Source organism: Pseudophryne corroboree, chromosome 9 (genome assembly GCF_028390025.1).
Source record: "Pseudophryne corroboree isolate aPseCor3 chromosome 9, aPseCor3.hap2, whole genome shotgun sequence".
Classification (NCBI taxonomy): Eukaryota; Metazoa; Chordata; class Amphibia; order Anura; family Myobatrachidae; genus Pseudophryne; species Pseudophryne corroboree.
Window position 1 is genome coordinate 157,669,716 of NC_086452.1, and position 26,857 is coordinate 157,696,572.

The 26,857-nt window shown below is 46.2% G+C and overlaps 1 protein-coding gene across 5 annotated transcripts in view; it reads left to right on the plus strand.

Annotated features, from left to right (window-relative positions):
* The window catches only part of EVI5 (ecotropic viral integration site 5), a 452,905-nt gene that overhangs the window by 384,672 nt on the left and 41,376 nt on the right, over positions 1 to 26,857 (plus strand). For all 5 annotated transcript variants that reach the window (XM_063939881.1, XM_063939882.1, XM_063939884.1 and 2 more), the window contains one exon: positions 6,305 to 6,400. In XM_063939881.1, the coding sequence (XP_063795951.1) occupies positions 6,305 to 6,400 (96 nt within the window). The remainder of the gene's footprint in view (positions 1 to 6,304; positions 6,401 to 26,857) is intronic.

The following is a 26,857-nucleotide window of genomic DNA, read 5'->3' on the forward strand; positions in this document are numbered from 1 at the left end:
AGCGAATTAAGGGCTCCATCCACAAGTCCCACATGCCTAGCGGAATCGCTCAGTGTTAGCTCCTCCTTCAATGTCTCCAGCAAAAGCCTGATGAGGGGAATGACCTGACTCAGGCTGGCAGTGTCTGAACTGACTTCACGTGTGGCAAGTTCAAAAGGTTGCAGAACCTTGCACAACGTTGAAATCATTCTCCACTGCGCTTGAGACAGGTGCATTCCACCTCCTATATCGTGCTCAGTTGTATAGGCTTGAATGGCCTTTTGCTGCTCCTCCAACCTCTGAAGCATATAGAGGGTTGAATTCCACCTCGTTACCACTTCTTGCTTCAGATGATGGCAGGGCAGGTTCAGGCGTTTTTTGGTGTTGCTCCAGTCTTCTGTACGTGGTGCCTGTACGCCGAAATTGTCCCGCAATTCTTCTGGCCACCGACAGCATCTCTTGCACGCCCCTCTCGTTTTTTAAATAATTCTGCACCACCAAATTCAAGGTATGTGCAAAACATGGGACGTGCTGGAATTTGCCCATATTTAATGCACACACAATATTGCTGGCGTTGTCCGATGCCACAAATCCACAGGAGAGTCCAATTGGGGTAAGCCATTCTGCGATGATCTTCCTCAGTTGCCGTAAGAGGTTTTCAGCTGTGTGCGTATTCTGGAAAGCGGTGATACAAAGCGTAGCCTGCCTAGGAAAGAGTTGGCGTTTGCGAGATGCTGCTACTGGTGCCGCCGCTGCTGTTCTTGCGGCGGGAGTCAATACATCTACCCAGTGGGCTGTCAGTCATATAGTCCTGAGTCTGCCCTGCTCCACTTGTCCACATGTCCGTGGTTAAGTGGACATTGGGTACAACTGCATTTTTTAGGACACTGGTGAGTCTTTTTCTGAGGTCTGTGTACATTTTCGGTATCGCCTGCCTAGAGAAATGGAACCTAGATGGTATTTGGTACCGGGGACACAGTACCTCAAACAAGTCTATAGTTGGCTCTGCAGTAATGATGGATACCGGAACCACGTTTCTCACCGCCCAGGATGCCAAGGCCTCAGTTATCCGCTTTGCAGCAGGATGACTGCTGTGATATTTCATCTTCCTCGCAAAGGACTGTTGGACAGTCAATTGCTTGGTGGAAGTAGTAAAAGTGGTCTTACGACTTCCCCTCTGGGATGACCATCGACTCCCAGCAGCAACAACAGCAGCGCCAGCAGCAGTAGGCGTTACACGCAAGGATGCATCGGAGGAATCCCAGGCAGGAGAGGACTCGTCAGAATTGCCAGTGACATGGCCTGCAGGACTATTGGCATTCCTGGGGAAGGAGGAAATTGACAATGAGGGAGTTGGTGGGGTGGTTTGCGTGAGCTTGGTTACAAGAGGAAGGGATTTACTGGTCAGTGGACTGCTTCCGCTGTCGCCCAAAGTTTTTGAACTTGTCACTGACTTATGATGAATGCGCTGCAGGTGACGTATAAGGGAGGATGTTCCGAGGTGGTTAACGTCCTTACCCCTACTTATTACAGCTTGACAAAGGCAACACACGGCTTGACACCTGTTGTCCGCATTTCTGTTGAAATACTTCCACACCGAAGAGCTAATTTTTTTGGTATTTTCACCAGGCATGTCAATGGCCATATTCCCCCCACGGACAACAGGTGTCTCCCCGGGTGCCTGACTTAAACAAACCACCTCACCATCAGAATCCTCCTTGTCAATTTCCTCCCCAGCGCCAGCAACACCCATATCCTCCTCATCCTGGTGTACTTCAACACTGACATCTTCAATCTGACTATCAGGAACTGGACTGCGGGTGCTCCTTCCAGCACTTGCAGGGGGCGTGCAAATGGTGGAAGGCGCATGCTCTTCACGTCCAGTGTTGGGAAGGTCAGGCATCGCAACCGACACAATTGGACTCTCCTTGTGGATTTGTGATTTCGAAGAACGCACAGTTCTTTGCTGTGCTTTTGCCAGCTTAAGTCTTTTCATTTTTCTAGTGAGAGGCTGAGTGCTTCCATCCTCATGTGAAGCTGATCCACTAGCCATGAACATAGGCCAGGGCCTCAGCCGTTTCTTGCCACTCCGTGTGGTAAATGGCATATTGGCAAGTTTACGCTTCTCCGACGACTATTTTATTTTAGATTTTTGAGTCCTTTTTTTACTGATCTTTTGTGTTTTGGATTTTACATGCTCTGTACTATGACATTGGGCATCGGCCTTGGCAGACGACGTTGATGGAATTTCATCGTCTCGGCCATGACTAGTGGCAGCAGCTTCAGCACGAGGTGGAAGTGGATCTTGATCTTTCCCTATTTTTGGAACCTCAACATTTTTGTTCTCCATATTTTAATAGGCACAACTAAAAGGCACCTCAGGTAAACAATGGAGATGGATGGATACTAGTATGCTTATGGATGACGAGTGACTGACGACACAGAGGTAGCTACAGCCGTGGACTACCGTACTTCGTCTGCTAGTATAGAGATGATAATGATATAAAAAATATATATATATCACTACTGCAGGTATATATAATATAATGACGTACCTGCTGGACACTGTCAGCAGACTCCTAAACTACTAGTATGAAGAAGATAGAAAAAAAAAAACCCACCACAGGTAGGTATACAATTATGGACGAGCACTGACTACACAGAGGTAGCTACAGCCGTGGACTACCGTACTGCGTCTGCTAGTATAGAGATGATAATGATATAAAAAATATATATATATCACTACTGCAGGTATATATAATATAATGACGGACCTGCTGGACACTGTCAGCAGACTCCTAAACTACTAGTATGAAGAAGATAGAAAAAAAAACCCACCACAGGTAGGTATACAATTATGGACGAGCACTGACGACACAGAGGTAGCTACAGCCGTGGACTACCGTACTGCGTCTGCTAGTATAGAGATGATAATGATATAAAATATATATATATATCACTACTGCAGGTATATATAATATAATGACGGACCTGCTGGACACTGTCAGCAGACTCCTAAACTACTAGTATGAAGAAGATAGAAAAAAAAAACCCACCACAGGTAGGTATACAATTATGGACGAGCACTGACGACACAGAGGTAGCTACAGCCGTGGACTACCGTACTGCGTCTGCTAGTATAGAGATGATAATGATATAAAAAATATATATATATCACTACTGCAGGTATATATAATATAATGACGGACCTGCTGGACACTGTCAGCAGACTCCTAAACTACTAGTATGAAGAAGATAGAAAAAAAAAAACCACCACAGGTAGGTATACAATTATGGACGAGCACTGACGACACAGAGGTAGCTACAGCCGTGGACTACCGTACTTCGTCTGCTAGTATAGAGATGATAATGATATAAAAAATATATATATATCACTACTGCAGGTATATATAATATAATGACGGACCTGCTGGACACTGTCAGCAGACTCCTAAACTACTAGTATGAAGAAGATAGAAAAAAAAAAACCACCACAGGTAGGTATACAATTATGGATGAGCACTGACGACACAGAGGTAGCTACAGCCGTGGACTACCGTACTGCGTCTGCTAGTATAGAGATGATAATGATATAAAAAATATATATATATCACTACTGCAGGTATATATAATATAATGACGGACCTGCTGGACACTGTCAGCAGACTCCTAAACTACTAGTATGAAGAAGATAGAAAAAAAAACCCCACCACAGGTAGGTATACAATTATGGACGAGCACTGACGACACAGAGGTAGCTACAGCCGTGGACTACCGTACTGCGTCTGCTAATATAGAGATGATAAAGATGATAGAGATGAACAAAAAAAATATAAACACTACTGCAGGTAAATATTTATATAATATAATGAATGACGGACCTGCTGGACACTGTCAGCAGAATGCGTTTCTAGAATTAAAAAAAAAACACCACAGGAGTGTTTAACTTTTTCAGGCAGACAATATACTGGTGGTCACTGGTCAGTCACACTGGCAGCAAAAGTGTGCACTGTACTCCTGCTATAACTGCACCCCAGTCTCCCCCACAATTCAGCTGTGTGAGCAGTGAGCACTCAGCACAGTCAGATATACATATAGATGATATTATCATGCAGCACACTGAGGCTGAGCACAGATATGGTATGTGACTGTGTGTCGGTTTTTTTCAGGCAGAGAACGGATTATATTAAATAATAAATAAAACTGGTGGTGGTCAGTCACTAGTAACTATCAGCAAAACTCTGCACTCTGAGTACTCCTAATGCTCCCCAAAATTACTAAGTAATCAACTCAAGTGTCTCTATCTATTCTAACGGAGAGGACGCCAGCCACGTCCTCTCCCTATCAATCTCAATGCACGTGTGAAAATGGCGGCGACGCGCGGCTCCTTATATAGAATCCGAGTCTCGCGATAGAATACGAGCCTCGCGAGAATCCGACAGCAGGATGACTACGTTCGGGCGCGCTCGGGTTAGCCGAGCAAGGCGGGAAGATCCGAGTTTGCCTCGGACCCGTGTAAAAAGGCTGAAGTTCGGGGGGGTTCGGATTCCGAGGAACCGAACCCGCTCATCTCTAGTCCCAAGTGCGGATTTTCTGCAATACGTGTACATAGTTATTGCTTAATAAAGGGTTATGTTATGTGGGCATCCTTTGTTGATGTTCTGTTGTTGTTCATACTGTTGACTGGGTAAGTTTATTACAAGTTATACGGTGTGATTTGGTGTGGCTGGTATGAGTCTTACCCTGGATTCCAAAATCCTTTCCTTATAATGTCAGCTCTTCCGGGCACAGTTTCCTTAACTGAGGTCTGGAGGAGGGGCATAGAGGGAGGAGCCAGTGCACACCAGTAGTACTAAATCTTTCTTAGAGTGCCCAGTCTCCTGCGGAGCCCGTCGATTCCCCCCATGGTCCTTACGGAGTCCCCAGCATCCACTACGGACTACGAGAAATAGATTTACCGGTGAGTAAAATCTTATTTTTTTTTATTTTTGTTTTTTGTTAGGTGATACTGCTGCACTTCTTATTCTTTATTATACACAGTATAAATAACATAGTGGATCATCAACAACATTGGGCATACACACTGGACGATATCGCGAATGATGTGTCTGAATTGGGCACATTGTGCCAATATCGTTCTGCATTGTGCCAATATTGTTCTGCATTGTGCCGATATCACACCTTAAGTCTGACGAGCTGGAAACGTGTCTCATTCCATTTACAGTGTAAAGGCACTGAAATGAAAGACTTTTTTTCTACCGCCCATTATACTGTGTTGTTTTTTCACACTACTGTACAAGTTAACTGTGCATAAAAAAAAAACTTAAGTTTTTTCTTATTTTGTACAATGTTTTGTTTTTTAAATTCACAATAGTTTTCGTGTTTATGTTGTGTTATTAGAATATTGTGTGTGAAGATGCTGTTCTATTTATCACCTTTCTATGCAGAGATTGGTCAGAGGGACATTGAGAACACATTACCTCACCTGATAACATTTGATAAGATACCACATTGTGATGTGTGATGGTCCACCTCCATCTAGGGAGAAAAGGACCTGTATATCTGTAATATTTTCAGTTTTGGATTTGTGCAAAAGGGGAGCAGTAGTGGGGGGAAAGGGGAGTATATCATTTAAACTGTTATGCCAGTCTGTATGTACAGTATGTTTATGATGACAGGTGGGCAACATGCCACAAAGTGATCTAGAACATGTGAGGGAATCGGTTACTCTAAAGGAGCATACTTGCCTACCAAATTCCCTTGACTTCATGCACCTGTTTGTCTCTGAAGGAAGTCTGTTAACTGACAGTCTCTGATAAAACATTGGCAATATGCATGTTCATGGAAAGTGACTTTGTGGCTGACCCTCTTTTATTTTTTCCCACGAAAATATTTGAAAATTATAAATAGATTAGTGTGTGCAAAATGTTTGGTTTATGTGTATTCATACAGGGAAACTAGAATTAATTTAAATGCACCAAGCCCTTTAGTACCAGAGTTGTATTTTGTTTGTTTTTCTAAAGTTGAAGGTTGGGGGGTTTTTTTTTGTATATTTTAGATTATTGTGTGCCTTTTATATTTATGGTTGCTGAATAATGCATGGTATTCTTGTGCAGACTACCCACATTCAAAATAATTTACCTTTTTAATATTCTAGTTTGGGAATGCTTTTAGTTGTGTTCCTCATTTTTCTATTACTGGGACAGTGTGACCTGGACAGCACATTCATGATTAGCTGACCTCATTGTATGAATTTGAGAATACGGAGCCATCTTTTTCCTGCTCAAAACCGTTTCACTCTTTTGCTTTCTTTTTCTTTAAATAGAAAGAAGAAGGGAAATTTCAAGGACAGCTCAACAACTCAGACTCCAGCCAGTATATCCGTGAATTAAAAGATCAAATTGAAGAACTGAAACATGAGGTAAGTGTATGGGGGAATATGCAACGTTGTGGTGTTGCCATCATCTCCACGTTCATCAGCATCCGTGCACATGTTTAAGGTGGGTTGTTTGCTTAGCACCCAAGTGACTGGTTGGGCATATTTAACATTTTATTGGGTATAATTAACATTTTATTGGGTTCTTGGCTATTTATTCATAAAATAAATCATACATACCGTGCTTGAATGTGTACAATTTATCTTTTACTGTATTTCATTCTGTACTCCTAAGATACATTACCATTTCTAAAATGTAATTGCCTTAGGATGCAACAATACTGGTATCAGAATCTCCTGTCCACCGCAGTATCCAAACTGTCATTACATTTGTGTATAGAAAATTAAAGCAGACACTGCTAGCGCTGTGCTATGAGACCTGCTATTGATCCTCACTGTTTTTTAAAGTTCCTTAAGTAATCATTGCAAAGAGCACAGCTGACAAGTGTCTTATCCAAGGGCAACAAAAATAAATGGTGTTTTTGGATGAGGGGGTGGGAGCAGGTGGGTTCATGGTGCCTTCGTTTACACTGATTAGTGACTTAATTGCTCACAGTAGTACTCAAAAAGTCAGCCCCAGTAGTCTGTGTAGCTCTGCGTGGTGCTTTTGTCGTATTGGTGATGCAACAAAAGACACATTTTTGGGACGCCTGTGGCAGCTAAGTCACATTGTTGTGAGGTACAGTACCAAATGGGGCTATTTTACACATTTTGAGCAAGGGGGACACGTGGACATGTGTGCTCAGCTACAGATATGTAGGCGGTCTGCAGTGCTATATAATCTATTTTTCTCTTTAAGTTTATGGTAAAATTACATGCAAGACCACTTGCCTGTGAAGCTTTGTGGTACCACAAAGATAAATTACAATGCTGACACATGGATTCTGTGTGGAGCAAGAGGGATGTCCCCACACAGGAAAAATAAGGCAGGTGTGAGAATACCTAATCGCTGCAGTGGCGAGTCAAAATGGAAGACTCTGCAGGGAGGACAGGCTGTGGCCTGTGTAAGTTGCCCTGTTGAGACAAAGCTAGACAAAGCTCATTGTGCTATTGAGCCATTGAGGGCCAGGAGGCCTGACACTAAACCTGTAGGAGACCGAGAAGGCCATGAAACTCTGGGAAGAAGCCAGGCGGGGAAGCCTTGAGTGTGAGTACGCTGGAGCCTGTGTTATGCCTGCCGGAAGCAGGACTGAGACTGTGCATGATACCTATGAGAGACAGGACTGAGACTTTTCATTTAAGAGACTTTATGTTTGCAGATTAGTTGCCCCAGGTTAGTCGGTGGCGAAGAAGCAAGTCAGTGCCCCGAATAGGGACTAGGCATTTGCTATTCTCTGTTAACTTGTGTTATACCATTTTAGTGTTCACTCTAGGAGTGAAAAGGGGCAGGGCGCCGGACTCCGAGGGCCCGAAATGGGGGGTGTGGCCACGCAAATTAGGGGGGCGTGGCCACGCCTCCGTCATTTTAGGGGGCGGTGCGGCCCACAGACGCTACTATAGAGAGCGTCTGTGGCCGGCGACGTCACTGTTGGGGGCGTGCCCAGCACCTCCGTCGGTGCTGGGCTTCCCCCAGCCCTCTCCCAATGCGTGAATGGATGCCGCGCGCATGCGCACGCCATCTATACACGCCGGGAGGGCAGGGAGCGGGCGGCTGTTCTAGCAGGGCGCCGCAAAAGGGGCAGGGCGGGTTTTGCCTGTTAAAAAACGGGCAGGGCGCGGCGCCCTGCTAAAACAGCCTAGAGTGAACACTACCATTTAATGAAGAAAGTAGAGCACCACTCCGTTCATTTACCTAAAAAGCAGTGTTTGATACGTTTTGTGCACCTAGACACCGCACAAATTCACCACTTTAACAGGCTAATTAGCCCATGTTGTCATGAAATATATAGATGTGTGTGTGTGTGTATATATATATATATATATATATATATATATATATATATAGCTACCCAATATGGTGCCATTGACAGCAGTATCACTGGGAGCTGTGTCACCTGATGATGTGTCTGGAAAAGGGCCATGGCCTCGTAGCATGCCACTGTTTTCATCACTTCAGGAGTGTGCCCAGTACTCCCGGAGATGCTGGACTGTACCCAGAGACTCTTCCTGCAGTACCAGTGCCTTCTCAGTGACAGCAGTCGGATGCTGCACAATAATATCACAGTGCTGCACCTGGCTCCTGATCACTGCGGAGGAGCTGGCATTTTTGTGTCACCCACTGGAAGGGTGGTGCCCTAGTGACACTAGTGAATAATATTTTTACTATCTACAGTTTGAAGATCAGCCAGAGGTGTCTCATATGATGAACAATCCACAACATAGGGGTTTATTCAATAACTGTCGGAAGCTGCCGTCTTGTCGGAAAGACGGCAGCTTCCGACAGAAATAGGTCGGAAGGGGTTCCGACCTGTTCAGTAAGGGCTGATTTTTTTAGACAAGTCGAGAATTCCCGACTTGTCGGAAAACACGTGGATCGGCGGTATAGCCGCCGATCCACGTGCTTCTGTCAGTAATGGGGCCAAATCGGACAGGTTTTGGCCCCATTTCCGACAAACTCAATCCGACTTTAAAACAAGTTGGATTGAGGTGAGGAGAGGAGCGGTGCTGCGGGCGGCTGGGGGAGCTGAGATCGACGGCCAGCAGGGGGAGCTGGCTGCGGGGGGACATGTCTGCGGTGGGAGGCGCTGCAGGGAGTGAGGTGCCTGGCCGGGGGCACATCTCTCCCTGCAGCGCATCCCCCCGCCGCCGCAGACATGTAACCCCGCAGCCAGCCCCTCCTGACGGCTGCCGATCTCCGCTCTCCCCGCCACCTGCAGCACCTCTCTCGATGCAGCGCATCCCCCCGCCGCTCCACACATGTACCCCGCAGCCAGCCCCTCCCGCTCACGGCCACGATCTCTGCTCCCCTGGCCGCTGCTGTCAGTGCATCCGCAGCCGCTGACAGCAGCGTCCTGACAGGACCCTGTGTACGGCCAACTCCGACAGTCTGATTTGGCCGTCCATTGAATAGGGCAGGCCTGGCCAACCTGTGGCTCTCCAGCTGTTGTAAAACTACAAGTCCCATCATGCCTTGCCACAGTTTTGCTATTAGGGAATGCTAAAACTGTTGCAGGGCATGCTGGAATGTGTAGTTTCACTACATCTGGAGAGCCACAGGTTGGCCAGGCCTGGAATAGGGGTTGTCGGATCCATTCCGACAACTGCATGTCGGAATGGATCCGACTCTTATTGAATATACCCCATAGCAGGTATAAGTCAATGCTTCAGTGCTTTATTTGTGTTAGTACTTTCATCAGTCCTCATGAAAGTGCATATAGGACTAAAGCACTGAAACGTTGACTTACACCTGCTATGTTATGGATTGTTTATCACGTGCCGCACCACTGGCTGATATTTTTAATTTGTATATTACTGGAGCTGAAAAGTATTTAAATCTTTAATGGTTCTAATGATCGTAAATTAATTTTTGAAGCGAACATTGTGAGAGATAGCACTTTGGTCAAAATGGATCCTTTTTTGGAAAGAAAAAAATTAATTCTAAAATTTTGTCTGTTAAAAACCAAAAAACTGTACAAGAACGACTTTCTCTCTCATATTTGATGCAGTAATCTGCACCTACAATCCCTGTGTGTCTAAATGGTTGAGGTTTTTTATGAAACTAGAGTGTTTTGCCTGAAGCACATGTGCTGATTTGTGGTTGCTTACCGTTGTGGGGAAAGTATGTGCCTGTGTGCTGGTATGACCGAGATTGCAAAAAAGGATACTTGCTTAATGTCAGTTACTACATGAAAACTGAACTAAAATGTTTCTACAGAAATATTTTTATCATTAACCATTGTTCTCATTGGCTGGCTTGGTGACTCTCTCTGGGTTCATTTCTAAGTTATGTAATTACAGTGAGCAGCAATAACTAATAAAGGGCCTGATTCAACAAAGGACGCTGATTCGAATGCCTACACAGTTTCCCGGTTATCGGGAATGTGCGCAGGTGCAGGATCCGGTCTGCTCATGTGCAGAGCGGATCCTGAGTGATCGTACGTAGTCCACCTTCTTCCATGCGTGGATGACCGGCGTTTCCGGAAGCGGGGCATGTCACTCCCATTTTCCGGGAGTGGCAAGGCCAGTGTCTGCGTTTCTGGACACATACTTCCTGGCCTCGTAAGGTGCCCTGCAACGGCCAGCATGTGTAAGCTGAGGCTTACTGAGCTTGCCATCTGCGGGAAGCATCACAACCATCTGTTGTGATTTTGACAACTCCTTCTGCTTGTGCATTTTCAGTGGATGGATTTTCAATGGCAGATCAGTCTTTTGCTGAATCAGGCCCTAAGTCAGCCGTCTCTTCACGTGGCACTAGGTAGTGGTCTATATTTTGTCCCCTCAGCTAAGTCTTAAATTCGCTCCCCAGGACGCCAAACAGTTCATGTTTTCCAGGTCTACTCACAGAATCGGATGTGAATTAATTAGATCCCAATGTGGATTTTTTTTTAAAAATGTCTGTGTGTAATGAGGGCACCTGTGCACCTGCTGGGTGACCTGGAAAATGTGACCTGTTTGGGGTCCTGAGTATGAGAACCACAGAGCTAAGTCTGTGGACTACGCTAGTCCAGTTATTGCTTGTGACAGATGTATTTAACATCACCTGTGTGTAAGTAACATTATCAAATTTTAAACAAATCAAAGAACGGAAGTTAATACAGGTTGATATCCCTTATCCAAAATGCTTGGGACCAGAGGTATTTTGGATATCGGATTTCTCCGTATTTTGGAATAATTGCATACCATAATGAGATATCATGGCGATGGGACCCAAGTCTATGCACAGAATGCATTTATGTTACATATACACCTTATACACACAGCCTGAAGGTAATTTTAGCCAATATTTTTTTATAACTTTGTGCATTAAACAAAGTGTGTCTACATTCACACAATTCATTTATGTTTCATATACACCTTATGCACACAGCCTAAAGGTCATTTAATTCAATATTTTTACAGGTTGAGTATCCCATATCCAAATATTCCGAAATACGGAATATTCCGTATTACGGAATTTTTTGAGTGAGACTGAGATAGTGAAACCTTTTGTTTTCTGATGGCTCAATGTACACAAACTTTGTTTAATACACAGTTATTAAAAATATTTTATTAAATGACCTTCAGGCTGTGTGTATAAGGTCCATATGAAACCTAAATGAATTGTGTGTATGTAGACACACTTTGTTTAATGCACAAAGTTATTAAAAATATTACCTACAATTACCCTCAGGCTGTGTGTATAAGGTGTATATGAAAGATAAATGCATTCTGTGCTTAGATTTAGGTACCATCCCCATGACATCTCATTATGGTATGCAATTATTCCAAAATACGGAATAATCCGATATCCAAAATACTTCTGGTCCCAAGCATTTTGGATATGGGATACTCAACCTGTAATAACTTTGTGTATCAAACAAAGTTTGTGTACATTGAGTCATCAGGAAACAAAGGTTTCACTATCTCACTCTCACTCCAAAAAGTCCGTATTTCGGAATATTCCGTATTTCGGAATATTTGGATATGGGATACTCAACCTGTACATGCTTGTGAAAGGGGCCATTTTTTTTGAGGACAAGCTAGGACAATTTTTTTAATTTCATTTAAGTATACTTCACACAGCATTATTCACAAATGTATTATAGCCTATCCTTAGTAAATATAACTACATATAGCCTTGCAGTTGTCATCCGTACACCGCTGCATTTATTAAGGGGTAAATGCCTAGCTCACTGCTGTGAGTGATTTCCTGAGGGAATCTTTTTACTGGTATCCTAACAATCACAGTGGAAACTGTCTTCAGGTTTATTGTAGAGATTCAGATTAGTAAGGACAATACAGATGTTAGGAGTCTTCCAAAGATTATAGGTCAATTAGAATGAAATGATACGGAGTAAACCTGAGGCATAGCTGTCTGAAAGTCCATTGCCATGTGATATGGATGTTGGGCCACATCTTGAATGTAGAGTACAGTGTTGGGCATCTTACTGTAAAGACTTGGGTTTTAGAGGTGCACTCATTAGTAAGGGGCTTAGAGGTGAGAAATACCAGGATAGTCTGTTTTCTTGTATGTGTGTGTGCGGTTTTCATTTGCCTTCCTCCTGATCAACACAATAATATTTAGGAGGGTATTGCCCCCCACACACACACCCCCCTACACACACACCCCCCTACACACACACACACACACACACACACACACACACACACACACACACACACACAGTGTTACTGTATTCCTTGCAAGGGGGACAATTTATTTTTCTGTTGCTCTGATTTTCTATTTCTTTTTTCTCTATCGTCCTAAGTGGATGCTGGGGTTCCTGAAAGGACCATGGGGAATAGCGGCTCCGCAGGAGACAGGGCACAAAAAAGTAAAGCTTTACTAGGTCAGGTGGTGTGCACTGGCTCCTCCCCCTATGACCCTCCTCCAGACTCCAGTTAGATTTTGTGCCCGAACGAGAAGGGTGCAATCTAGGTGGCTCTCCTAAAGAGCTGCTTAGAGAAAGTTTAGTTTAGGTTTTTTTCTTTACAGTGAGTCCTGCTGGCAACAGGATCACTGCAACGTGGGACTTAGGGGGAAAGTAGTAAACTCACCTGCATGCAGAGTGGATTTGCTGCTTGGCTACTGGACACCATTAGCTCCAGAGGGATCGAACACAGGCCCAGCCGTGGAGTCCGGTCCCGGAGCCGCGCCGCCGACCCCCTTGCAGATGCTGAAGCGTGAAGAGGTCCGGAAACCGGCGGCTGAAGACTCCTCAGTCTTCATAAGGTAGCGCACAGCACTGCAGCTGTGCGCCATTTTCCTCTCAGCACACTTCACTGGGCAGTCACTGAGGGTGCAGAGCGCTGGGGGGGGGCGCTCTGAGAGGCAAATATAAACCTTATACAAGGCTAAAAATACCTCACATATAGCCCATAGGGGCTATATGGAGATATTTAACCCCTGCCTGACTGGAAAAATAGCGGGAGAAGAACCCGCCGAAAAAGGGGCGGGGCCTATCTCCTCAGCACACGGCGCCATTTTCTGTCACAGCTCCGCTGGTCAGAACGGCTCCCAGGTCTCTCCCCTGCACTGCACTACAGAAACAGGGTAAAACAGAGAGGGGGGGCACATTAATGGCTATATATATATATATTAAAGCAGCTATAAGGGAGCACTTAATATAAGGATATCCCTTGTATATATAGCGCTTTGTGGTGTGTGCTGGCAGACTCTCCCTCTGTCTCCCCAAAAGGGCTAGTGGGTCCTGTCTTCATTAGAGCATTCCCTGTGAGTTTGCGGTGTGTGTCGGTACGTGGTGTCGACATGTATGAGGACGATATTGGTGTGGAGGCGGAGCAATTGCCAAATATGCAGATGTCACCCCCCAGGGGGTCGACACCAGAATGGATGCCTTTATTTGTGGAATTACGTGATGGTTTATCTTCCCTTAAACAGTCAGTTGAGGACATGAGGCGGCCGGACAATCAATTAATGCCTGTCCAGGCGCCTCAAACACCGTCAGGGGCTGTAAAACGCCCTTTGCCTCAGTCGGTCGACACAGACCCAGACACGGGCACTGATTCCAGTGACGACGGTAGAAATTCAAACGTATTTTCCAGTAGGGCCACACGTTATATGATTTTGGCAATGAAGGAGACGTTACATTTAGCTGATACTACAGATACCGTAAAACAGGGTATTATGTATGGTGTGAAAAAACTACAAACAGTTTTTCCTGAATCAGAAGAATTAAATGACGTGTGTGATGAAGCGTGGGTTGCTCCTGATAAAAAGTTGATAATTTCAAAAAAGTTATTGGCATTATACCCTTTCCCGCCAGAGGTTAGGGCGCGCTGGGAAACACCCCCTAAGGTGGACAAGGCGCTCACACGCTTATCCAAACAAGTGGCGTTACCCTCTCCTGAGACGGCCGCACTTAAGGATCCATCAGATAGAAAGATGGAAGTTATTCAAAAGAATATATACACACATGCAGGTGTTATACTACGACCAGCTATAGCAACTGCCTGGATGTGCAGTGCTGGAGTAGTTTGGTCAGAATCCCTGATTGAAAATATTGATACCCTAGATAGGGACAATGTTTTACTGTCGTTAGAACAAATAAAGGATGCATTTATCTATATGCGTGATGCACAGAGGGATATTTGCACACTGGCATCTCGGGTGAGTGCTATGTCCATTTCAGCCAGAAGAGCCTTATGGACACGACAGTGGACAGGCGATGCGGATTCAAAACGTCACATGGAGGTTTTGCCGTATAAAGGGGAGGAGTTATTTGGAGTTGGTCTATCAGACTTGGTGGCCACGGCTACTGCCGGGAAATCCACTTTTTTACCTCAAGTCACTCCCCAACAGAGAAAGGCACCGACCTTTCAACCACAGCCTTTTCGCTCCTACAAAAATAAGAGAGCAAAGGGCTTGTCGTACCTGCCACGAGGCAGAGGAAGAGGGAAGAGACACCAACAGGCAGCTCCTTCCCAGGAACAGAAGCCCTCCCCGGCTCCTGCAAAAACCTCAGCATGACGCTGGGGCCTCTCAAGCGGACTCGGGGACAGTGGGGGGCCGTCTCAAAAATTACAGCGCGCAGTGGGCTCACTCGCAGGTAGACCCCTGGATCCTGCAGATAATATCTCAGGGGTACAGGTTGGAATTAGAGACGGATCCTCCTCATCGTTTCCTGAAGTCTGCCTTACCAACCGTCTCTTCCGAAAGGGAGAGGGTGTTGGAAGCCATTCACAAGCTGTACGCTCAGCAGGTGATAGTCAAAGTACCCCTATTACAACAAGGAAAGGGGTATTATTCCACTCTATTTGTGGTACCGAAGCCGGATGGCTCGGTAAGGCCTATTCTAAATCTGAAGTCCTTGAACCTCTACATAAAAAAGTTCAAGTTCAAGATGGAGTCACTCAGAGCAGTGATAGCGAACCTGGAAGAAGGGGACTTTATGGTATCCTTGGACATCAAGGATGCGTATCTACACGTTCCGATTTACCCCGCACACCAGGGGTACCTCAGGTTCATTGTTCAAAACTGTCACTATCAGTTTCAGACGCTGCCGTTCGGATTGTCCACGGCGCCTCGGGTCTTTACCAAGGTAATGGCCGAGATGATGATTCTTCTTCGAAGAAAAGGCGTATTAGTTATCCCATACTTGGACGATCTCCTAATAAGGGCAAGGTCCAGAGAACAGCTGGAGACAGCTTTAGCACTATCTCAAGAGGTGCTAAGACAACACGGGTGGATTCTGAATATTCCAAAATCCCATTTAATCCCGACAACTCGTCTGCTGTTCCTAGGAATGATTCTGGACACGGTTCAGAAAAAGGTTTTCCTTCCAGAGGAAAAAGCCAAGGAGTTATCCGATCTGGTCAGGAACCTCCTAAAACCAGGAAAAGTGTCAGTACATCAATGCACAAGAGTCCTGGGAAAAATGGTGGCTTCTTACGAAGCAATTCCATTCGGCAGATTCCATGCAAGAATATTCCAAAGGGATCTGTTGGACAAATGGTCAGGGTCGCATCTGCAGATGCACCTGCGAATAACCCTGTCACCAAAGACAAGGGTGTCACTTCTGTGGTGGTTGCAGAAGGCTCACCTATTAGAAGGCCGCAGATTCGGCATTCAGGATTGGATCCTGGTGACCACGGACGCCAGCCTGAGAGGCTGGGGAGCAGTCACACAAGGAAGAAACTTCCAGGGAGTATGGACGAGTCTGGAAAAGTCTCTTCACATAAACATTCTGGAACTAAGAGCAATCTACAATGCTCTAAGCCAGGCGGAACTTCTCCTGCAAGGAAAGCCGGTGTTGATTCAGTCGGACAACATCACGGCGGTCGCCCATGTAAACAGGCAGGGCGGCACAAGAAGCAGGAGTGCAATGGCAGAAGCTGCCAAGATTCTTCGCTGGGCGGAGAATCACGTGATAGCACTGTCAGCAGTGTTCATCCCGGGCGTGGACAACTGGGAAGCAGACTTCCTCAGCAGACACGATCTTCATCCGGGAGAGTGGGGTCTACATCCAGAAGTCTTCAACATGTTAATAGACCGTTGGGAAAGACCAATTGTAGACATGATGGCGTCTCGCCTCAACAAGAAACTGGACAAATATTGCGCCAGGTCAAGAGATCCACAGGCAATAGCTGTGGACGCACTGGTAACTCCTTGGGTGTACCAGTCAGTGTATGTGTTTCCTCCTCTGCCGCTCATACCAAAGGTATTGAAGATCATACGGCAAAGAAGAGTAAGAACAATACTAGTGGTTCCGGATTGGCCGAGAAGGACTTGGTATCCGGAACTTCAAGAGATGCTCACGGACGAACCGTGGCCTCTACCTCTGAGAAGGGACCTGCTACAGCAGGGTCCCTGTCTTTTTCAAGACTTACCGCGGCTGCGTTTGACGGCATGGCGGTTGAACGCCAGATCCTAAAAGGGAAAGGCATTCCAGAAGAAGTCATTCCTACCTTGATTAAGGCACGGAAGGAAGTCACCGTGAAACATTATCACCGCATTTGGCGAAAATATGTAGCGTGGTGCGAGGATCGGAGGGTTCCGACGGAGGAATTCCAACTGGGTCGTTTCCTACATTTCCTGCAATCAGGATTATCTATGGGTCTCAAATTGGGATCCATTAAGGTTCAAATTTCGGCCCTGTCAATATTCTTCCAAAAAGAATTGGCCTCTGTCCCTGAGGTCCAGACTTTTGTCAAGGGAGTACTGCATATACAGCCTCCTGTGGTGCCTCCGGTGGCACCGTGGGATCTAAATGTAGTTTTAGATTTCCTCAAATCCCATTGGTTTGAACCATTGAAAAAGGTGGATTTGAAATATCTCACATTGAAAGTGACTATGTTACTAGCCCTGGCCTCTGCCAGGAGAGTATCTGAATTGGCGGCTTTATCTTATAAAAGTCCTTATCTAATCTTCCATTCGGATAGGGCAGAACTGCGGACTCGTCCGCATTTTCTCCCTAAAGTGGTATCAGCATTTCATCTGAACCAACCTATTGTGGTGCCTGCGGCCACTAGCGACTTGGAGGACTCCAAGTTGTTGGACGTTGTCAGAGCCTTAAAAATATACATTGCAAGGACGGCTGGAGTCAGAAAATCTGACTCGCTGTTTATATTGTATGCACCCAACAAGTTGGGCGCACCTGCTTCTAAGCAGTCGATTGCTCGTTGGATTTGTAACACAATTCAACTTGCACATTCTGTGGCAGGCCTGCCACAGCCTAAAACTGTAAAAGCCCACTACACAAGGAAGGTGGGCTCATCTTGGGCGGCTGCCCGAGGGGTCTCGGCATTACAACTCTGCCGAGCAGCTACGTGGTCGGGGGAGAACACGTTTGTAAAATTTTACAAATTTGATACCCTGGCAAAGGAGGACCTGGAGTTCTCTCATTCGGTGCTGCAGAGTCATCCGCACTCTCCCGCCCGTTTGGGAGCTTTGGTATAATCCCCATGGTCCTTTCAGGAACCCCAGCATCCACTTAGGACGATAGAGAAAATAAGAATTTACTTACCGATAATTCTATTTCTCGGAGTCCGTAGTGGATGCTGGGCGCCCATCCCAAGTGCGGATTATCTGCAATACTTGTACATAGTTATTGTTAACTAATTCGGGTTATTGTTAAGGAGCCATCTTTAAGAGGCCCTTTCTGTTGTCATACTGTTAACTGGGTTTAGATCACAAGTTGTACGGTGTGATTGGTGTGGCTGGTATGAGTCTTACCCGGGATTCAAAATGCCTCCCTTATTGTGTATGCTCGTCCGGGCACAGTACCTAACTGGAGTCTGGAGGAGGGTCATAGGGGGAGGAGCCAGTGCACACCACCTGACCTAGTAAAGCTTTACTTTTTTGTGCCCTGTCTCCTGCGGAGCCGCTATTCCCCATGGTCCTTTCAGGAACCCCAGCATCCACTACGGACTCCGAGAAATAGAATTATCGGTAAGTAAATTCTTATTTTAATTTCCTTTAAAAATTCTTCATCGAATTGAAAAACAGTTTGCTACATAAAGTAAATAATAACAGAGATGGTATGGACGCAAAGGCATATATAATAAAGAACTAGCATCACAAAGAGCACCATCCAGTTTAGAATGAATAATAAGGAATAATTATGCCACATACCCTAAATATAAAAACATATAGATACAATAAACACAAACACTAAAACGCAGCAAACAGAGAAACCAAAATATGCAAATAATTAATTGCTTGGCTTTGCTTAACAGACATTGAACATATCAGACAGCAAGCATATATATCACCATTCAGTCTAGATTGCTGGTTTTGTTTTGTTTTTGTTTTTTGTAGAGACACTTTTTTGGACATGCACATTCAGGGCTGCCGTCAGAAATGGGATACGGTCATTAGGTCGTCAACACTTGGGTCGACAGTCATGAGGTCGACCACTATTGGTCGACACAGATTGTCGACATGGAAAAGGGTCGACTGAGTTTTTCACAGCTTTTTTTATTTTTTATTTTTTTTACTTTTTCATACTTTACGATCCACGTGGACTACGATTGGGAATAGTAACCTGTGCAGAGCACAACGAGGCACCTTGCCCGAAGCTCGCTCGCCGTGCGAGGGAACACTGTGCACTAATTGGGGTTCCCCGTCACTTTACGAAGAAAACACCAAAAAAGTAAAAAAATAAATAAAAAAAAACTCATGTCGACCTACTGACCATGTTGACCTAATGACCCGTACCCTCAGAAATGATGGGGCGAGGGACTGACAAATAGGCTCCTGATTGGCTGCCAGTCCGCAAACTCTGATTGGCTCACGACTCTAATTGGCTCTGTAGTACGAATGCGACTGCGGCTCTGTCCCTCCATGACATGGCTCTCTGCCTGTGCGCAGGCAGCTGACCTGGCCCCCGATCCTGACTGCAGTCATCAGGCGCCATCTCAGTCCGGGCCCGGGACTGGAGTCCCCCCTTGATGGCGGGCCTGTGCACATTGTTTGATTTGTAACTTCTGTAGACACCTGAACACATTGCCCTATTTTAGGTAACAGGTTATATATAATTTGCAGGCATCTTGCTTAAATCCTGTTTTTGGACTATTCCAGATTGCACTCTTGACCTCTTCATTGCTGAGATTAGGTGGTTTATAAAGGAACTTCATTTTACTAATCACTCCTTGCCATCCTCAAAAATTCAGCCTGCTTACGCCTCTGATCATTGCCTTTATAGCAAGGTTAGACAGTGATTCTGGTACACAAAAGCTTTTGTGGAAGTACAAGTCTTATCCAGCAATGCCATCCTCTGGCTGGCAGGACATGAATAGCCATGTAATACCACTACGGTTGGACAGGTTGTCTCGCAGTACCTCAGGGAATAGATCGTGCAGCCTCTGGAAACGAGCACTTTCAAAGGTTTCCATTCTGGCATTGTAGGTTTTGGAGTCAGATTGCAGCTGAGAGAGGATCAGACATATAACTCTCTGAGTTAACGGCTACAGTAATATGTGATGGTGAGTTAGGTATCAGATAGTAGTTTTTCCATAGAGCATTTAAGTCAGGGGATTTAGTCATAATGTTGACAGTGTTACAGTTTTGACTTTGAATGTATCGGCGTGTGAAATGTCGACATTATACACTAGGCACGTGGGGAGGGATTGGGTTAGGCACTTGGGGAGGGTTAGGGCTAGACCACGGGAGGTTAGGGTTAGGCACTAGGTGGAGGGTTAGGCTACGGGAGGTGAAGGTTAGGCACTTAGGGCAGGGTTTGGCACTAGGGGGGGATTAGGGATAGGCACTAGGTAGAAGGTTAGGCAATGGGAGGTTAGGTCTAGGCACTACGGGGAGGCTTAGGGATAGGCACTAGGGGGAGGGTTAGGCAATGGGAAGTTAGGGTTAGGCACTAGGGGGAGGGTTAGGCTATGGGTGCTAAGGGATAGGCACTACGGTTAGAGATAAGCATTAGGTGGAGGGTTAGGCAATGGGGGGTTAGTTTTAGGCTATGGGGGGTTAGGCATTAGGGTTAAGGATATGCACTAGGTGGAGGGTTAGGCTACGGGAGGTTAGGGTTAGCACTAGGAGGAAGGGAGGGTTAGGCTATGGGAGGTTAGGGATAGGCACTATGTGGAGGGTTAGGCACTAGGGAGAGGTTCATCGCTGTCCCCCTCTGTAATAAGCCTTTGCCTTCCCGTTAGTCAGTTCTGTAGTAACGCATCGTCATCTTCACAAAACACCCCCCTTCCAAACTCACCTGTGTCGTAACGCATCTCATTCCCCGCCATCACCTACGTAGTAACACATGCACACATCTCAGTCACTTCTGTTGTTAAACATCTCCTCCTCTCCACACTACCTCTGTAAAAACAACCCCTTCCCCACACACACACACACACACACACACACCTCTGTAGTAACCCCCCCCCCCCCCAATCACCTCTGTGTGACTACATATCCCCTCCTCATCTCTGTAGTAGCCCATTTAGCATGATGCTTAGTCTACAAGATAATGGCATTACCATTTAGGTGCATCTCTGTGTGCACAGCAGCAAAGGTCTTACTATTAAAAATCTCTTTTCATAATGCACTTACAGATGTATCAACACTCAGTTTTGAGGCAGTGCGTCCTATTCGCGGCAAAGCAGTCACACCTAGTCACGGCTCGTGCGTGCATATGCGCACGCATGCCCAGCGTATTAAGTCGCATCGTGGCATGTGTGCCCGTGCCATAGGATAGATGAGAGCGGCTGTCTGTACTTATGGCCAAAAGTATTCGAACTGTGATATAATGTATTTGAATTGTGTGCATTACGGCATTTACTGTAAGTATGAAGAAAGTTTTACATTTTGGGGCAGATGTATTAACCTGGAGAAGGCATAAGGAAGTGATATGTGCAAGGTGATAAATGCACCAGCCAATCAGATCCAATATGTAAGTTAACAGTTAGGATGTGATTGGCTGGTGCCTTTATCACCTTGCACATATCACTGGTTTATCACTTCCTTATGCCTTCTCCATGTTAATACATCTGCCCCTCAGTGACCTACCGGAGTGTTACTGATAAGTGTAATTGATGGACAATGTCTAGGCCATAGATATTTGTAAAGGATTATGATCTGACCTGTGTAATGTAGCTTCCAGAATACTACGGTACTTCCTGGTGGAACATAATGTAAGGATATCTGCTGCTGAGGGCTGCACAATTGCATGGAATTATTCCATTATTTGGTATATAGACTTTCACAAATTTGGAGTTTGTAAATTCACTTACTGACTTTAAGTAGTCAGGCTTGCTAGCAGCTCATGCAGGTTGTAAGAAGATCTCACCCTCCTATAGCAAAGTCAGAGCAATATAAGCCTTTTACCACCATAAATTATTCACAAGCTTGCAATTCATCCTAGCACAGGTGTTCCCCTGAGATACGTTAAACTTGGCTTAATCTGTCACCTGCACACAGTGGAGTCAGTTTGTTTTTGGTTTTCTGTTTTTTTTTTTGTTTGTTTGTTTTTCAGTATATACCAAATCTTTTGGGACCCACACACGGTGCTATTTGTGCTAGGTGAGATTTGAGCCTATACAATCTGTGCTATGAGATTTGGACTAAGGGGGTCATTCCGACCTGATCGCACTCTGACGTTTTTCGCAGCACGTCGATCAGGTCACTACTGCGCATGCGTATGCACCGCAATGCGCAGGTGCGTCGTATGGGTACAAAGCGGATCGTTGCTGGGCAATGGGTTTAACGAAGAATCCATTTGCACAGCCGATCGCAAGAAGATTGACAGGAAGAAGGCGTTTGTGGGTGTCAACTGACTGTTTTCAGGGAGTAGTTGGAAAAATGCAGGCGTGACCAAGCGTCTGCATTCCGGGACCAGACAGGCTGAAGTGATCGCAGCGGCTGAATAGGTTCAGACCTACTCAGAAACTGCACAAACAGGTTTTTGTAGTGCTCGGCTGCACAGGCGTTCGCACACTTGCAAAGCGAAAATACACTCCCCAGTGGGTGGTGACTATGCGTTTGCACGGCTGCAAAAAGTAGCTAGCGAGCGATCAACTAGGAATGACCCCCTAAGTGGGGTATGCTGTTTGAACTACATGCTGTTTAAACTACATCCGATTTTGAATACACTACAATGTACTATGTGTGCTGTAGTACAAAAAATAAGATTTTACTCACCGGTAAATCTATTTCTCGTAGTCCGTAGTGGATGCTGGGAACTCCGAAAGGACCATGGGGAATAGCGGGCTCCGAAGGAGGCTGGGCACTCTAGAAAGATTTATGATTACCTGGTGTGCACTGGCTCCTCCCACTATGACCCTCCTCCAAGCCTCAGTTAGGACACTGTGCCCGGACGAGCTGACATAATAAGGAAGGATTTTGAATCCCGGGTAAGACTCATACCAGCCACACCAATCACACCGTACAACTCGTGATATTATATCCAGTTTGACAGTATGAAAACAACTGAGCCTCTCAACAGATGGCTCAACAATAACCCTTTAGTTAGCAATAACTATTTACAAGTATTGCAGACAATCCGCACTTGGGATGGGCGCCCAGCATCCACTACGGACTACGAGAAATAGTTTTACCGGTGAGTAAAATCTTATTTTCTCTGACGTCCTAGTGGATGCTGGGAACTCCGAAAGGACCATGGGGATTATACCAAAGCTCCCAAACGGGCGGGAGAGTGCGGATGACTCTGCAGCACCGAATGAGAGAACTCAAGGTCCTCCTCAGCCAGGGTATCAAATTTGTAGAATTTTGCAAACGTGTTTGCCCCTGACCAAGTAACAGCTCGGCAAAGTTGTAAAGCCGAGACCCCTCGGGCAGCCGCCCAAGAAGAGCCCACCTTCCCTGTGGAATGGGCTTTCACTGATTTAGGATGCGGCAGTCCAGCCGCAGAATGCGCCTGCTGAATCGTGTCACAGATCCAGCGAGCGATAGTCTGCTTAGAAGCAGGAGCACCCAGCCTGTTGGGTGCATACAGGATAAATAGCGAGTCAATTTTCCTGACTCTAGCCGTCCTGGAAACATAATTTTTCAAGGCCCTGACTACGTCCAGTAACTTGGAATCCTCCAAGTCCCTAGTAGCCGCAGGCACCACAATAGGTTGGTTCAAGTGAAAAGCTGATACCACCTTAGGGAGAAACTGGGGACGAGTCCTCAATTCTGCCCTATCCATATGGAAAATCAGATAAGGACTTTTATATGACAAAGCCGCCAATTCTGATACACGCCTGGCCGAAACCAAGGCCAATAACATGACCACTTTCAACGTGAGATATTTTAGATCCACGGTTTTTAGTGGTTCAAACCAATGTGATTTTAAGAAACTCAACACCACGTTGAGATCCCAAGGTGCCACTGGAGGCACAACCGGGGGCTGAATATGCAGCACTCCTTTTACAATGTCTGAACTTCAGGTACTGAAGCTAATTCTTTCTGGAAGAAAATCGACAGAGCCGAGATCTGTATCTTAAAGGAGCCTAATTTTAGGCCCATAGACACTCCTGCTTGTAGGAAATGCAGAAATCGACCTAGTTGAAATTCCTCTGTTGGGGCCTTTTTTGGCCTCACACCAAGCAACATATTTCCGCCATATGCGGTGATAATGTTTTGCAGTTACATCTTTCCTGGCTTGAATCAGCGTAGGAATGACTTCCTCCGGAATGCCCTTTTCCTTTAGGATCCGGCGTTCAACCGCCATGCCATCAAAACGTAGCCGTGGTAAGTCTTGGAACAGACAGGGCCCCTGCTGCAGCAGGTCCTGTCTGAGCGGCAGAGGCCATGGGTCCTCTGATATAATTTCTTGAAGTTCTGGGTACCAGGCTCTTCTTGGCCAATCCGGAACCACGAGTATCGTTCTTACTCCTCGCCTTCTTATTATTCTCAGTACCTTTGGTATGAGAGGCAGAGGGGGGAACACATAAACCGACTGGTACACCCACGGTGTTACCAGAGCGTCCACAGCTATCGCCTGAAGGTCCCTTGACCTGGCGCAATATCTTTTATAGCTTTTTGTTGAGGCGGGACGCCTTCATGTCCACCTGTGGCCTTTCCCAATGGTGTACAATCCTTTGGAAGACTTCTGGATGAAGTACCCACTCTCTCGGGTGGAAGTCGTGTCTGCTGAGAAGATCTGCTTCCCAGTTGTCCACTCCGGGAATGAACACTGCTGACAGTGCTAACACATGAATTTCCGCCCATCGGAGAATCCTTGTGGCTTCTGCCATCGCCATCCTGCTTCTTGTGCCGCCCTGTTGGTTTACATGGGCGACTGCCGTGATGTTGTCTGATTGGATCAGGACCGGCTGGTTTTGAAGCAGAGGCCTTGCCTGACTCAGGGCATTGTAAATGGCCCTCAGTTCCAAAATATTTATGTAGGGAAGTCACCTGACTTGACCAAAGTCCCTGGAAGTTTCTTCCCTGTGTGACTGCCCCCCAGCCTCAAAGGCTGGCATCCATGGTCACTAGGACCTAGTCGTCGAACCTGCGGCCCTCTTGAAGATGGGCACTCTGCAGCCACTACAGTAGAGATAACCCTGTCTCCAAGGACCAGGGTATCAGCCGATGCATCTGAAGATGCGACCCGGACAACTTGTCTAACAGGTCCCCCTGAAAAGTTCTTGCATGGAACCTGCCGAATGGGATTGCTTCGTAGGAAGCTATCATTTTTCCCAGGACTCGCGTGCAATGATGCACCGATAACTGTTTTGGCTTCAGGAGGTCTCTGACTAGAGATGACAGCTCCTTGGCTTTCTCCTCCGGGAGAAACACTTATTTCTGGTCTGTGTCCAGAACCATCCCCAGGAACAGTAGACGTGTCGTAGGAACCAGCTGTGACTTTGGACTGTTTAGAATCCAACCGTGCTGTTGTAGCACTTTCCAAAATAGTGCTACCCCGACTAGCAACTGCTCCTTGGACCTCGCCCTTATAAGGAGATTGTCCAAGTACGGGATAATTAAAAACTCCCCTTTTTCGAAGGAGTATCATCATTCCGGCCATTACCTTGGTAACACCCTCGGTGCCATGTACAGTCCAAACGGCAGAGTCTGGACTTGGTAATGGTAATCCTGTACCACAAATCTGAGGTACTCCTGGCGAGGATAGTAAATGGGGACATGCAGGTAAGCATCCTTGATGTCCCGGGATACCATGTAATCCCCCTCGTCCAGGCTTGCAATAACCGCCCTGAGCGATTCCATCTTGAACTTGAATTTTTTTATGTATGTGTTCAAGGATTTTAAATATAAAAAAGGGTCACACCGAACCATGCGGTTTCGGTACCCCAAACCGTGTGGAATAGTAACCCCGTCCTTGTTGAAGTAGGGGCACCTTAAGTATTACCTGCTGGGAATACAGCTTATTAATTGCCTCTAGCACAGCCTCCCTGCCTGAGGGAGTTGTCGGCAAGGCATATTTGAGGAAACGGCGGGGGGAAGACATCTCGAATTCTAGCTTGTACCCCTGAAATACTACTTGAATGAAACAGGGATCCACCTGTGAGCGAGCCCACTGATCGCTGAAATTTTTGAGACGGCCCCCCACCGTACCTGGCTACACCTGTGGAGCCCCCGCGTCATGCTGTGGACTCAGAGGAAGCGAGAGAAGAATTATGATTCTGGGAACAGGCTGACTGGTGCAGCTTTTTCCCTCTTCCCTTGTCTCTGTACAGAAAGGAAGCGCCTTTGACCCGCTTGCTTTTCTGAAGCCGAAAGGACTGTACCTGATAATACAGTGCTTTCTTAGTCTGTGAGGAAAACTGAGGTAAAAATATTTCTTGCTTCTGGCTCTGTAAGGGGGACGGCGGCGCGGCTCCGGGACCGAACACCAAGGACTGGGCCTGCGGTCGATCCCTCTGGAGCTAATGGTGTCCAGTAGCCTAAGAAGCCCAATCCGGCTGCAAGCAGGCGAGTTCGCTTCTTCTCCCCTTAGTCCCTCGATGCAGTGAGCCTGTTGCCAGCAGGTCTCACTGAAAATAAAAAACCTAAATCTATACTTTCTTTCTAAGGGCTCAGGAGAGCCCCTAGTGTGCATCCAACCTCGGCCGGGCACAAGATCTAACTGAGGCTTGGAGGAGGGTCATAGTGGGAGGAGCCAGTGCACACCAGGTAGTCATAAATCTTTCTAGAGTGCCCAGCCTCCTTCGGAGCCCGCTATTCCCCATGGTCCTTTCGGAGTTCCCAGCATCCACTAGGACGTCAGAGAAATAACTGCCTGCACGTACTATTTTGCCTTGAGATATGGACTAGATGGAGCACGTCTCGCAAGGTACAATACACAGGGTACTATTTGAACTAGATGAGATGCGATTTGAACTAAAAAGATCAAATAGCATGCGATAATTGTACCGTGTGTGGGCCCCCTTTAAGCTTAGAACTGGTGGCCACACCAAGGTATGGAAACGAACTTGCCAAATGTTGATGAT